This window comes from Zootoca vivipara, chromosome 6 (assembly GCF_963506605.1).
Source record: "Zootoca vivipara chromosome 6, rZooViv1.1, whole genome shotgun sequence".
Taxonomy (NCBI): domain Eukaryota; kingdom Metazoa; phylum Chordata; class Lepidosauria; order Squamata; family Lacertidae; genus Zootoca; species Zootoca vivipara.
The window spans coordinates 95,356,986-95,371,969 of NC_083281.1; the positions used below are offsets into that span (position 1 = coordinate 95,356,986).

A 14,984-nucleotide genomic window follows, 5' to 3' on the forward strand; every position below is an offset into this window, starting at 1 on the left:
CCTGGAAGGACAGATCGTGAAGCTGAGGCTCCAATACTTTGGCCACCTCATGAGAAGAGAAGAATCCTTGGAAAAGACCCTGATGTTGGGAAAGATGGAGGGCACTAGGAGAAGGGGACGACAGAGGACGAGATGGTTGGACAGTGTTCTCGAAGCTACGAACATGAGTTTGACCAAACTGCGGGAGGCAGTGCAAGACAGGAGTGCCTGGCGTGCTATGGTCCATGGGGTCACGAAGAGTCGGACACGACTAAACGACTAAACAACAACAACATCACCTGCTGAATGTACAGGCGGGGCGTTGGAACAGAGGGATTTTTTTTAAGCATCTGGAAGAGGAGTGGCAGAGAGTGGGAGGATGTTGAGCAACCTCCTTTTGTCATTGCAGCAGCTGCCAATCTGCTTGGTCACTGCAGAGGACCTTATGGAATCCTTCCAGGCCACCTGGAGGCAAGCATCCCCACTGACCACAGAGGCAATAATAATAATAATAATAATAATAATAATAATAATAATAATAATAAATAATGGATGCACTGCAGTGATCAATGCAGATCTTCATCTTTACACCCTTCAGCTAGATCTACTGTTTTCTGTGCACAGACATGGGCAAATGATTGGCATGCACCACTATTTTCTTTCAGAGGGACTTAAGTTGTGTTTGCCTTGAAGTTCCATTCTGTGTTTTCCGTGTTCCTAAATGCTTGGCTTCAGAGCACATAAAACAACTCCTCTTGGAGGTTCTTCCTGCTCAGCTTCCACAGAGTGAGCCTAGGAGCCAATCCTCAGGGGCTGATTCACCTCCTTTCATTCTAATGGTCTCCAACAGACTTAGGGCTCAGGCAAACTTCTGTTTGCCACACCGCTTTCCCTCAGAAAAACTCATGGTTTAGTGCTGAATTGAAACAAATGGCAATTGGGTTTTCGGCCGGCTGCCATTTGTTCTGATTTTGTGATAAAGAGAGGGCTTTCTGGGGGGAAGAGGCAGGGCAAAAAGGCAAACAAACACTTGGATCCATGCCTAGAAAGCACAGGACAAGCAGGAAATTGGTCAGACCCATGCTTCCTAGGCACGAGGCAAACAGAAATGTCACTTTCATGTTGATGAGGCAGCTCAAGGAAGCTGGAGACAGAGCCCTTGTGACCCAAGGCTGAACCTGGATTGAACCTGGGGCTGTTGTTGTTGTATCCCCAGATGTCCTTTAGCACTAGAGAAATGTGTCTTGTTCTGAGCCAAACCATGAGTCCATCCATTCTATCCATTTGTCTACATTGACTGGCTTCTGCAGGCTTTCAAATAGGAGTTGATCTCAGCCCCACCAGAAGATGCAGGGGGTTGAACACGGGACATTTGGCATGCAAAACTATGGCTTCTCCCACCACTCCTACAGACCCCCTGCATGTAGGGAGAAATTTGTTGCTGAATTGTAAATGTAGGGAGGCTTTAATGACTTTAACTGACAAGCTGGAACGTGTCCAGAAGAGGGCAACCAAAATGGTCAAAGGCCTGGAAACAATGCCTTATGAGGAACGGCTTAGGGAGCTGGGTATGTTTAGCCTGGAGAAGAGAAGGTTAAGGGGTGATATGCTAGCCATGTTCAAATATATAAAAGGATGTCATATTGAGGAGGGAGAAAGGTTGTTTTCTGCTGCTCCAGAGAAGCGGACACGGAGCAATGGATTCAAACTACAGTACAAGAAAGAAGATTCCACCTAAACATTAAGAAGAACTTCCTAACAGTAAGAGCTGTTCGACAGTGGAATTTGCTGCCAAGAAGTGTGGTGGAGTCTCCTTCTTTGGAGGTCTTTAAGCAGAGGCTTGACAGGCATATGTCAAGAATGCTTTGAAGGTGTTTCCTGCTTGCAGAAAGTGAGGAGGAATTAAAGAACCTTTTAATGAGAGTGAAAGAGGAGAGGGCAAAATATGGTCTGAAGCTCAACATCAAAAAAACCAAGATCATGGCCACTGGTCCCATCACCTCCTGGCAAATAGAAGGGGAAGAAATGGAGGCAGTGAGAGATTTTACCTTCTTGGGCTCCTTGATCACTGCAGATGGTGACAGCAGTCACGAAATTAAAAGACGCCTGCTTCTTGGGAGAAAAGCAATGACAAACCTAGACAGCATCTTAAAAAGCAGAGACATCACCTTGCCTACAAAGGTCCATATAGTTAAAGCTATGGTTTTCCCAGTAGTGATGTATGGAAGTGAGAGCTGGACCATAAAGAAGGCTGATCGCCGAAGAATTGATGCTTTTGAATTATGGTGCTGGAGGAGACTCTTGAGAGTCCCATGGACTGCAAGAAGATCAAACCTCTCCATTCTGAAGGAAATCAGCCCTGAGTGCTCACTGGAAGGACAGATCGTGAAGCTGAGGCTCCAATACTTTGGCCACCTCATGAGAAGAGAAGACTCCCTGGAAAAGACCCTGATGTTGGGAAAGATTGAGGGCACTAGGAGAAGGGGACGACAGAGGATGAGATGGTTGGACAGTGTTGTTGAAGCTACGAACATGAGTTTGACCAAACTCCGGGAGGCAGTGCAAGACAGGAGTGCCTGGCGTGCTATGGTCCATGGGGTCACGAAGAGTCGGACATGACTAAACGACTAAACAACAACAACAACTTCTTACCCTACAGCATATAATTTTCCTTCCAAAGATATCCTAAAATTTAAGTACTGCAATACTTTTCTAAATAAACTCAAAACTTCTTCCAATCTTCTTCCACCGTCTCTTCCTTCTGGTCCCGGATTCTCCCAGTCAGTTCAGCAAGTTCCATATAGTCCATCATCTTCATTTAGAATCATAGAATCATAGAGTTGGAAGAGACCACAAGGGCCATCCAGTCCAACCCCCTGCAAAGCAGGAAACACCATCAAAGCATTCTTGACATATGCCTGTCAAGCCTCTGCTTAAAGACCTCCAAAGGAGGAGACCCTACCACACTCCTTGGCAGCAAATTGCACTGCCGAACAGCTCTTACTGTCAGGAAGTTCTTCCTAATGTTGAGGTGGAATCTTCTTTCTTGAAGCTTGAATCCATTGCTCCGTGTCCGCTTCTCTGGAGCAGCAGAAAACAACCTTTCTCCCTCCTCTATATGACATCCTTTCATATATTTGAACATGGCTATCATATCACCCTTAACCTTCTCTTCTCCAGGCTAAACATACCCAGCTCCCTAAGTCGTTCCTCATAAGGCATTGTTTCCAGGCCTTTGACCATTTTGGTTGCCCTCTTCTGGACACGTTCCAGCTTGTCAGTATCCTTCTTGAACTGTGGTGCCCAGAACTGGACACAGTACTCCAGGTGAGGTCTGACCAGAGCAGAATACAGTGGTACTATTACTTCCCTAGATCTAGATGCTATACTCCTATTGATGCAGCCCAGAATTGCATTGGCTTTTTTAGCTGCTGCATCACACTGCTGACTCATGTCATGTTTGTGGTCTACCAGCAGGGCCGGCTCTAGGGCTAGGCTGGGTGGCGCGGGGGTGCCAGGGTGCTGGGCTGGCAGGGGAAGCCTTGCTGCGCGCTGTGCCCACCCACAAGGGTGGTGGCGCCGGATCGATCTCCGCACCACGGTGACAGGGCACCCGACATACTTGAGACGGCCCTGTCTACCAGGACTCCTAGATCCTTGTTGGAGCAACCTTGGGAGATTGCAGACTCTCCTTCCTTGGAAGGTTTTAAGCAGACGTTGGATGACCATCTGTCATGCTTTAGGTGAGATTCCTGCATTCAGGGGGCTGGACTAGATGGCCCTTGGGGTCTCTTCCAACTCTACAATTCTATGATTCTATATTACGCTTCTTTGTAATGCTTTCTGATTTTATCTATTGTATATTGCATTCATATACACACTCTGTATATGCAGTGCTTTTTTCTTGGGGTACGCAGGGGTACACATACCCCTAGACATTTTGTGAATCTTTGTGCTTTTGTCCATTTACTTTATTTATTTTTCCCATTTTGAACTATAAAATGGTGATTTTCTTGAGTACCTCTACACATTTTTTTTTAGAAAAAGCACTGTGTATATGGATACTGTTTCCGTCTTTTGACATGGTGTTATTCTACTTTTGTGTGTGAATATATGTATATACACACTTAGATAGTAAGTGGAAATAATTAAATAAACTAAGAAGCAAACTAGCAGCATGCTGCCAGGCTCTGCAACACCTCAACAGCCCTGACTTTCGCTTTTCATAGAAAGCCCTCTCAGAGATAACAGAAATGCTGCTAACTCCATGCTGGAGCTACAAACATTAATGCAAAGTTGTTTACTGCAGATGTAAATGAAAATTTGATATTGGCTCAGTCACAAAGCAATTTGCAAAGAGAATTGTTTGGCCCACTGTTCACAAGAGGGCTGTGACTGAAGAGCCCAGGTGTCTTTCTTAAGAAATGCTCAACCAGAAGTGACAATGGTGTCGTTTTTGAATCCCTCTCCCAAACCTGTTCTCTCCAGCTAGAGAAAAGCCCCATGATGGTTCTGTATTTCAGGATTTTCTGTCAAAGGAAACAAGTGAACATGTTCCACCCACTTGAGCTTAACAGAGCCTTCAAAATATTTGTGTCCTCCTGCAGTTTTCAGTAAAGATTTCCTCTCATTCATGGATGACCTGCTTCAAGGAAAGCTGGCACCACTGTACCTCCCTCCCTTGTTATCTTGGTGACGGGAGATCACCCACTGAGAGCAAGGGGGAGCCCAGAAGGGCGAGACTCCCTCCTAAGCAGATTAGAAGATGAGGTTAGAAGCTAGAAACAAAGGGATGAGTGCGGTGGGGTGCTGGGCTCAGTCAATCCTGCCAATGAGATACAACCCCCAATTCACAAGTGTTGTTGACTCAGAAATGAGTAGGCATCCTTTTATCAGCCTAAGAGGTGGAGGAACCACATTCCCTTTACAAACTACAGCTTCCAGAATTATTTAGGGCAAGCCACAAGAGTGTAAGGTGCTATCATAATACTTTCAATGCAAGGTGTGAATGTGGCCTATATCAGCGTTTCTCAACCACTGTTCCGTGGCACACTACTGTGCCGCGAGATGGTGGCTGCTGTGCCGCAACGTGAGGAAACGAGAAGGGCGATTTGCGGCCGCCAATAGGCAGCGCTGACCCGCCGGAAAGGAAGCCGGCTGGGTCAGTCTGGAGGGCACGAGGGCGCGAAGGGTGTTCCTCCGTCATCTCCTCGCGCTCGCTCCCTGAGCGAGGCAGCGCTTCATGGCCGAGGCCGCCTCCTCGCGCTCTCCCCGCGCGCTCAATGGAGAAGGCAGCGGCGCAGGGCGGCGGGGACTCTGGAGCAGCAGCAGCCCCGTCCAGCGGTGGCAGTAACAGCAGCAGCCGCAGCAGCAGCCGCCCCACCTCGGCGGGCTCCTCGCCGTCCTCCTCCGCCAGCCGGGGAGGGCTCTCGGGCCGCCAAGGAGCAGCGGCGGCGGCGGCTACACCAGCGGGGAGGCCGGAGGGAGGCGGCGGTGGCGGCAGCAGCAGCAGCCCCAGCTCAGCCGCGGCCAGCCCAGGAGGGAGCGGGGGGCTGGCGGCAGGCAGGACGACGGAGGCGGTGCTCGAGGGCTCTCTCAGCAAGTACACCAACCTCATCCTCCCTATTCCTCAGTCCCCCACCCATTCCCAACCCCCAGGATTTGCCCCGTCTTTTAATGGTGGTGTGCCGCGTGATTTTTTTGACGGAACAAGTGTGCCGTGGCCCAAAAAAGGTTGAGAAACACTGGCCTATATGATGAGGCTGCAAGGTCACATGGATCAGACTTGCCCCCTCACTGATGCACAGTGGCCACAAACAGACCATCCATGCTTTTGCCACTGTGTGCCAGGATATGCCCTCACGTAAGCTAGGGTTGCACCTCTTTCATTTGGAAAAGATCCATGTGTGTACAAGGCTCCCTTCACACGCTGTCCAGAAGTGTAGGCATTAGGGGATTATGGCACCCCCGTGCAATGGGATTGGGGCTAGATTACCTGCCCCTGCAGTCATTGGCACTCCTGTCTTCCACTGCCTCCCACTGCCTCCCGCAGTTCGGTCAAACTCATGTTTGTTGGTTCAAGAACACTGTCCAGCCATCTCATCTTCTGTCGTCCCCTTCTCCTTGTGAAGTAAATGATAGAGTGGATATTTGTATTGTTTCTGTTTTGTTTGTTATTGTTGTTTTTTATGGTGCAGTGTATTATTTGTTGTTGTTGTAATTGTTGTGATAAAATGAATAATTTTTAAATAAAATAAAATAAAGATCTGCCAAAAAGCTAAATATTTGGGAGTTTGGATATCCTCAAGGAATATCAATTTATACCAGGATAATTATGTCCCAGCTTGGGCTGAAATTAGAAGAAACTTTGATACCTGCAGCAAATTGAAATTATCCTTTTTAGGAAGGATCTCTATAATAAAAATGAAAGTGCTCCCCAAATTATTATTCCTTTTCCAATCAATCCCAATACTGGGTGGGAGAGACCGCCTCAGGGGAATGGCAACGATACACCTCAAAATTTATCTGGCAGGGGAAGAGGCCTAGAATAAGACATCAAATACTAATTGACACTAAGGACAGAGGAGGCTTCTCACTGCCAGATATAAGACTGTACTATGGGGTGGTCTGTCTCACCTGGTTAAGGGAGTGGTGTATATTGGGGAACCAAGACTTATTAGATCTTGAAGGATTCAAGATCAGATATGGTTGGCATGCATGTCTGATTTATGAAAAAGCTAAAATACACAAGGATTTTACCAATTATACCATTAGAAAATCCTTATTTAAAGTCTGGGAGAAATATAGAGACCTTCTAGAACAGAAGACACCATGGTGGATCTCACCAACTGAGGCATTAGCCATAAAGAGGAAAAATTCAAGTAGGAATTGGCCCACCTACCGAAGGAAACCAATTAAATTAAAAACATTTGAAGAAGTAAGGGATCAAATGAGTGATTGGTTTCAATACTATCAACTGCTCGAAAGATGTAAGGTGGACAAAAAGAAAGGGTTTGCAGTAGAAAATACAAGAATTGAAACAGATGTCATTAATTCCAAAATTAAAACACTTTCTAAGGCTTACCGACTCCTCCTTGACTGGGAAGTCAAGGAGGAGGAGGTTAAGTCGGCTATGATTAAATGGGCCCAAGATCTAGGCCACACTATACAGACGTCCCAATGGGAGAATTTGTGGAAGGTAAATTGGAGGTTTACTGCCTGTTACTCCATAAAGGAAAATATGCAAAAAAAATTATACCGGTGGTACCTGACGCCGCATAAACTCCGTAAGATGTATAAGAACACACCAGATGTTTGTTGGAGGTGTGGGGAAACAAGAAGCACCATATTTCACAAATGGTGGACCAGCCGGAAGGTCAAAGAGTTCTGGAATGGCATCTACTCACAACTAAAAATAACGCGAGGGTGCTTATTGCATCATATTATGTTTCGGTAGAAAACACATAATTGAAATTATATGTAATTTTCTTTGTGAACGTTGTTGTTGTTGTTGTTTAGTCATTTAGTTGTGTCCGACTCTTCGTGACCCCATGGACCAGAGCACACCAGGCACTCCTGTCTTGCACTGCCTCCTGCAGTTTGGTCAAACTCATGTTCGTAGCGTCGAGAACACTGTCCAACCATCTCATCCTCTGTTGTCCCCTTCTCCTAGTGCCCTCAATCTTTCCCAACATCAGGGTCTTTTCCAGGGAGTCTTCTCATGAGGTGGCCAAAGTATTGGGGCCTCAGCTTCACGATCTGTCCTTCCAGTGCGTACTCAGGGCTGATTTCCTTAAGAATGGATAGGTTTGATCTTCTTGCAGTCCATGGGACTCTCAAGAGTCTCCTCCAGCACCAGAATTCAAAAGCATCAATTCTTCGGTGATCAGCCTTCTTTATGGTCCAGCTCTCACTTCCATACATCACTACTGGGAAAACCATAGCTTTAACTATACGGACCTTTGTAGGCAAGGTGATGTCGCTGACTGAAATGAAGACAACTATGTGTTGTACATATATGAAAAATGAGTAATCAAGCATTTTTTAAAAAAATGAAACACAGAGGGGAAAAATGAGATATACAGGTTAAATTGCCGTGCTGACACTTTGCGTTAAATAAGCGGGTTTTGGGTTGCAGTTTGGGCACTTGGTCTCTGAAAGGCTCGCCATCACTGACATATAGCAATAGCCCAGTTAATATACACATTGACCTGGGCAAAATTGCAACAAAAGCGCTATGAATGGCATTTGGATGAGACTTGGGTGTAGAATAACATATAAAAAATTAGACAAAATTAGCTGACAGGAACACTGAGAAATCGTGATTTCAAAATGGCCGACCTGCTGTATCTATTTTATTGTATTTCGATTAGTTTTCTAAACTTGATTGTGTATATCCTATGTTTTTTCATTGTTACCAAGCGTCAGGGAAAATAATACAAAGTTGTCATTGATCTAGTTTGCTAAAAACAACAAAGTGAAAGCAATGTTACATTGAAACAAGATCACAATAAGGTGCTTGAACCAGAACTTTTAATATGTATCACAAATAATGAAAGCAGTCATCCATGTCATCTTCTATATCAGAACAATGTTCAATCAACAACACATTTTCACAACCAATGGTCTGGCACTGACCACAAGCTGTTGAACATGGAAAACTATTTTTTTTTTTGCACGTGCAACGGAATGTACTACAACCAGTGGTGCAGTTACAGTGGATAACTTTCAAAAGACTTTCAGGTGCAGGGGCCACGTCTGACATCACAGGGTAAAGCTGGTTGTCCTCCTTTATAATCCAACCCCAGTCATTAGGTCGTAAACCGTCTTTGTGGCATGACCATTCCATTATCTGGTAATATGATCGAAAGCTATGGTATTTTGTTGCAGATGTAGTTGGTGGTAGGATTTCTTTAAGGCCCAATCCTGCCACGAGTGTACCAATGGCCCCAAGAAGTTTCATGAAAGTATGAAAGGAACCAAGCAATAGAATGATGTCCTTGAGAGCACTACCATCACATGATGAATGAACTATTTGTGACGCTCTCCAAAAGATTGGCTGATCAAATGTTATGATAGTTGGTATATTGTGCTTAAGAGCTAAAGCTCGTAGGAATGTTAAGGTAGACAGGATGCAAGTCATATCAGTGGGTTTCCTATCAATGATAGGTAGGAAAAGTACTGATGATTTCTCAACTTTCTGGTTGTTTTGGTTATTATGTATTAAGTGCATCATTCCGGATCAGCCTGGCATTGGTTGTTCAAAGTTCCTTGACAGTTTCCACAGCAGATCTACTTTGACAATTGTGGGATAGATATCAGGCAATATTTTAAACTTAATGCCTCTGAGAGTACTGGAGGCAAATCAATATTCATGAATGTTGATAGATGCAACAGCTTTTAAGTCACAGCTCAATATATTCTTTCTTGGAATACAACGAGAAAAGGTTTTTGCTGGGATTATTGCTGCTATCATCCCCATACCATGGAATGTGTTCTCACCATTCAGTGTAAGAAGATTGTGATCAATATTGTCCGCAGCTAGAAGAACGTGACTGTTTTCAACATTTTCTAACATATCAACTCCACTGATAACTGCAGCAGTGCGCTGAAACTTAAGCGCTTCACGACTTCCGGTTTCACTCGTCGGGAGGATGGCTGACCCGTTCCATCATCTCCGACCCCCATGGGGAATTTGGCGGCTGCTAGGGGAGAAAAGCAGTCTCCCCACCCTCCCGGGTCTTGACGGGAGGGGCCGCTGGCCCGCGGATGCCCCTTAACCCACCCCGACCCTTTGAGGGGGGGCCTGGGCCACGCACCATGGGACCAGCAAGAGCTGCTTGGACGCTGTGTGCACGCTGGTGGCAAAGCTCGACTGAGCGGAACCCAGTGCTGGGGAAACGAGAAGGAGGCACAGCGCAGAGTCCTCGGAGAAGGAGAGAGACGCGGTGCTGCCTCTCAGCTCGTGGAGCGCAGACCTGGCCAGGTCACCGAAACCCTGCGCTCACTTGGCGCCCTTCCAGCGCCTGGTGCCGTGGTTCTCCGCGCCACTAGCCTCTATGGCTAGGACGAGCCTGTCCTCCTCCTCCTCCTCCTCCTCCTCCTCCTCCTCCTCCTCCTCCTCCTCCTTCTTCTATCCCTCATAGCCGAGTAAGATTGTCTTCCATAAACACTGTGGAGGCCTATTCTGGATCCACACGTCCTTCCACAGTGGGGACATTGGTTTCCGGGTGGGAGTTGATCATGGTGTGGATTTGCCAAGTGTGTCTTCCTCTTAGCACGTTTCTCCCTTGCGTCCTGAGATCGAGTGTCAGCTACAATTCTACATTCTACATAATTGCACAGACTTTCTTCTAATAATCTAATTCAATTGTAACGACAATTTTGACTTAATCTCCAACTTTCCCTCAGAAAAGTTATTTGCATAGGTCTTTTCATGGGTCTTTGTGAAATGCTGCAAGTAAGACAGCGACAGCAATGATTCACATTTTTTTATTATTTTTCTTTCTTTTTTCACTATAAGCAGATGAAGTCATCGGATATTGACCAGGAGTTATTCACAGAAAGCTACTGCAAAGTGTGCAGCGCTCAGCTAATATCAGAATCGCAGCGTGTGGCTCATTACGAGGTAAGAAACGTCTGGAGGGCTGCAGTATCTCTGTGCTACAAAGAGGTCTGTAAGAGGTGCTCTCAAATATCTGTGATTTTCCACTGCTCCGTGCAAACTCGGTACAATTGCTGTTGTGAATAGGCATTCTCAGAGGGCGGCAGGGGTGAGAATCTTACTGTTGGATCCACAAAAAGAAAATAAGGAGAATGGGTTGGATCCAGACTAAGGCTGTGCACACAACATACATTTAAAGCACATGACTTCCACCAAGGAGTCCTGGGAATTCTAGCTCTGTGAGGGGTAAATTATAGTTCCCAGGATTTTTGTGTGTGTGTGGGAAGCATTGTGCTCTAAATGTGTGATGTGTAAGCAGCCTCTGTAAATTGGTCTTAGGTCCCACTGAAATCAATGGGACAAAATATTCATCATGACCTAAGCCCCATTGTTTTCAATGCAAACTAAAGGCACCTAAATTTGGGTGCAGTTCTATGACCCTGGCTCCCAGGAACATAGGAAATCTCAGATATCCTTCTCTGACATTAGAGATTATTTTATATCTGCTGTGTGTGAGGCTGCAACATCAGAGAATGAGATGCAATGGTGAATTCTGACCTCCTGGGCCAGAGAGCCCAAAGGTGTGTGTGTGTGTGTGCCCGTGGGGTGCCAGGGGAGGGGTGAGAAATGGTTGGGTGCCAAAGGATCCAAAGCCATCCCAGTCTCCTGGCACATCCTTATGCACCAGGGAAAGTTGGATATTCTCCTGATTTTTCCTCCAACCTCATTTCTATCCTGCTGGCATTTGGATGTGGATAGTTGAACTGCCTTCTTCCTCGCAGCCGATGCCCGTTCATCTGAGAGTGCGCCCCATGAAGCTCAAGAGAACTTAAATTGGGTAGCCATGCCTGGGATTGTGCTGCAAATTTGGCTCCATCCCTGTATATGCTGAATTGTACAGGGATGTATGTTGAGGGATGGTGAGCATTTAAAGCAATTGGAAAATTCCATTGCAAAATTTGGAGGTGTATAAATTTTGAAAGATAGCTACATTTCAATTCATATTGTTTTGGAAAGTGAAGATTGTGTAATTTTGCATTAAGATGTCAACTGAACTGAATATCTCATTCATTCCCAGTGGTGTGTCAGATGTTTTCAGCTTTCTATTATAAATGTTAAAAATTCACAGGCTAGAGTTCAACATACGTTCAGGGTTTTGTGTGACTGGCTTCTAAAAGACATGTTAAAGAGTGTTATCAACTGGCTATAAAACATAACAACACACTTCAGACTTCATTGTAATAAAGCATTATTACAATGAGAGCATGTCTGTCCTGATGGTCATGGCTGGAGGGAAAGGTCCCTGAGAAGTGTGAGCAGTGGGTTTCTATGGGTTTTGCTCCTCCTGTTTCCACAATCCTGTCCCGGTCTGCCTGGCAACTTCAGAACAATATGACCAAGAGAAAGTGTTTGGAAGGAGCCCTTAGAATGTTGTGATTGATGGTGTCATGTGACCCAGAGGCTGGTCATTGATGAGTGACACTAATGGAAACAAAAGGGTGTTTGACTGTAGGGGTGACTAATTTGATTCAGCTTGCAATCAAAGGTGAACAGAATTCACACTTTCTGAAATAATGTGTAAACCGAAACAAAACCATCCTTTGAAATGTGCATTTCTATGAATTTCTCAATGCAATTATCCAGCCAAGTAATGTGTGTAAAAAATGCATAAACATCTACATATTGGTGAAAATAGCAGGCAAAAATACATAATATCAGGGGGAAAATGTGTGTTTTATGCAAAATTGTATTAAGAAATGGGTCCACTGGTCCCATCACCTCCTGGCAAACAGAAGGGGAAGAAATGGAGGCAGTGAGTGATTTTACTTTCTTGGGCTCCTTGATCACTGCAGATGGTGACAGCAGTCACGAAATTAAAAGACGCCTGCTTCTTGGGAGAAAAGCAATGACAAACCTAGACAGCATCTTAAAAAGCAGAGACATCACCTTGCCTACAAAGGTCCGTATTGTTAAAGCTATGGTTTCCCCAGTAGTGATGTATGGAAGTGAGAGCTGGACCATAAAGAAGGCTGATCGCCGAAGAATTGATGCTTTTGAATTATGGTGCTGGAGGAGACTCTTGAGAGTCCCATGGACTGCAAGAAGATCAAACCTCTCCATTCTGAAGGAAATCAGCCCTGAGTGCTCCCTGGAAGGACAGATCGTGAAGCTGAGGCTCCAATACTTTGGCCACCTCATGAGAAGAGAAGAATCCCTGGAAAAGACCCTGATGTTGAGAAAGATGGAGGGCACAAGGAGAAGGGGACAACAGATGACGAGATGGTTGGACAGTGTTTGTAGGGGAGAAGGATAGTAGAAAAATGTCAGGCCAACCTTTGTCAAAAAATCAAAATACATGTGCGTTACTAATCTCCTTCCCAAGATAGGCAGCTAAACTCACAGACTGCTAAACAGGTGGCTGTTGGAAATATTTGGTGCATGTCAGGGAAGCATGCATGCCCAAGCAGAACATGTTTGTGGTTTAAAAGAACATTCTGCTTTCTCCAGTTACCAGCACCTCCTTCTGTAACAAATTCATCCACCTGGTCCCTCTTTCATCCCTTCCCACTCCAATTGGCAAGGGCTGACTTTGTCTCCCAGTGTCGAAAATTCAAATGTACTGATTTTTTTTTTAAATGACCTATAAAGTCATTTCTCATATGAAGTGGGGGGTACGTGGCACTCTTACAGTATCAAAAAGAGCCACACACTTATAGTATTGAAAAAATGGATCTGTTGCAATGAGGCTCATCTCTCTCTCCCCTCCCTCCCTCCCTCTTTCCTCTACCTGCACTGGTAAAGCTCTGAAATGTGCTTTCATTATTGCCAATGAAATTGCTCTCTGAGAACCAGAGGCTTAACAGAGAACTCTTCCTTTTCTCTTCCTCCTCAAGCCATTTCTCAGGAGCATGTCGTGTCTGTGGGAATGTTCAGGGAGGCAAGAGAGGATATATTGTTTAATGATATTCTTCCTAACTTGCGTTAGCAAGTTCTATATCTTAGCAAAGTTTAAACATTCCCCTTTAAACGCACAGCGGTTTGCTTGTTGCAGGCTGAACCTCTCTCTATAAGATTCCTGGTAAGATTCCTTCTTGTCCCTCTTAAAAAGAATATACACAACAATGTTATTTGTAGTTTACTCACAATCATTCAGTTCACAGTTAGATCCCTAAAGGCAGACTTAGGTTACAAAACTATATACACATGTAGAACTATCCCATAAGGGAGTTAGTTCCAAGTGACTGCCAACAGGCAGTCACTTCTGCTAACATATGGAAAAGACATGGAAAAGCAAAATGGAGAAGAGAGCAAGAGAAGAACGTGGGCTTCTTCTTGCCCAGATTACGCCACACCCACATCTAGTCACATGCAGAGAGAATTCTGTCCCAGCTCAGGAGGAAACAGGAAGTCTTCTCCTGGCTGGTACAAAGCATCTCCTAGCATTTCCATTCTAGGAATGTTGTACTTGACTGCTATATGTTTCACATCCCACAGTGTCTTGAACAATGACATGCCTAGCAATATAGGCAAGTTAGAAACCGTGGTTGTGAGCTTTGGGGATGGACCTGTCTGTCAGAGTGTGACATTTTTTGCCAGGGCATTTTTTGCCAGGAGGGATACATAAGAAGGTGTTTTCTGCTCCTCCTTGCATTTGTCAAACAAATCTATTTGTTGCAAGCTCATTTCTTGAGTCCTTTTCATGCATTTAAAAATATATACCAGGGCTTAAATTTGGAAGAGGCAGCATGACCCCCTCCCCACTACACAGGGCATAAAGCATGGCAGTTGCTCCCACAGGAGGCAGGGATGGCCACCACCTTGAATGACTTTAAAAGAGGATTTGACAAATTCATTGAAGAGGAGAGGAGAGAGCTTTGTCAGATGGCTTGGTGAGTAGAATCATAGAGTTGGAAGAGACCACATGGGCCATCCAGTCCAACCCCCTGCCAAGCAGGAAACACCATCAAAGCATTCCTGACAGATGGCTGTCAAGCCTCCGCTTAAAGACCTCCAAAGAAGGAGACCCACCACACTCCTTGGCAGCAAATTCCACTGCCGAACAGCTCCTACTGTCAGGAAGTTCTTCCTAATGTTTAGGTGGAATCTTCTTTCTTGTAGTTGAATCCATTGCTCCGTGTCCGCTTCTCTGGAGCAGCAGAAAACGACTTTTCTCCCTCCTCTATATGGCATCCTTTTATATATTTGAACATGGCTATCATATCACCCATTAATCTTCTCTTCTCCAGGCTAAATATACCCAGCTCCCTAAGCTGTTCCTCATAAGGCATCGTTTCCAGGCCTTTGACCATTTTGGTTGCCCTCTTCTAGACACGTTCCAGCT

The 14,984-nt window shown here is 45.3% G+C and overlaps 1 protein-coding gene across 8 annotated transcripts in view; it reads left to right on the plus strand.

The window, feature by feature from the left end:
- The window catches only part of ZMAT4 (zinc finger matrin-type 4), a 181,506-nt gene that overhangs the window by 35,772 nt on the left and 130,750 nt on the right, over nt 1-14,984 (plus strand). For 6 of the 8 annotated variants that reach the window (XM_060276426.1, XM_060276427.1, XM_060276422.1 and 3 more), the window contains one exon: nt 10,502-10,606. In XM_060276426.1, coding sequence (XP_060132409.1) covers nt 10,505-10,606 — 102 coding nt within the window. In that variant the 5' untranslated portion in view covers nt 10,502-10,504. The remainder of the gene's footprint in view (nt 1-10,501; nt 10,607-14,984) is intronic. The other 2 variants (XM_060276423.1, XM_035118352.2) reach the window with 1 other exon arrangement.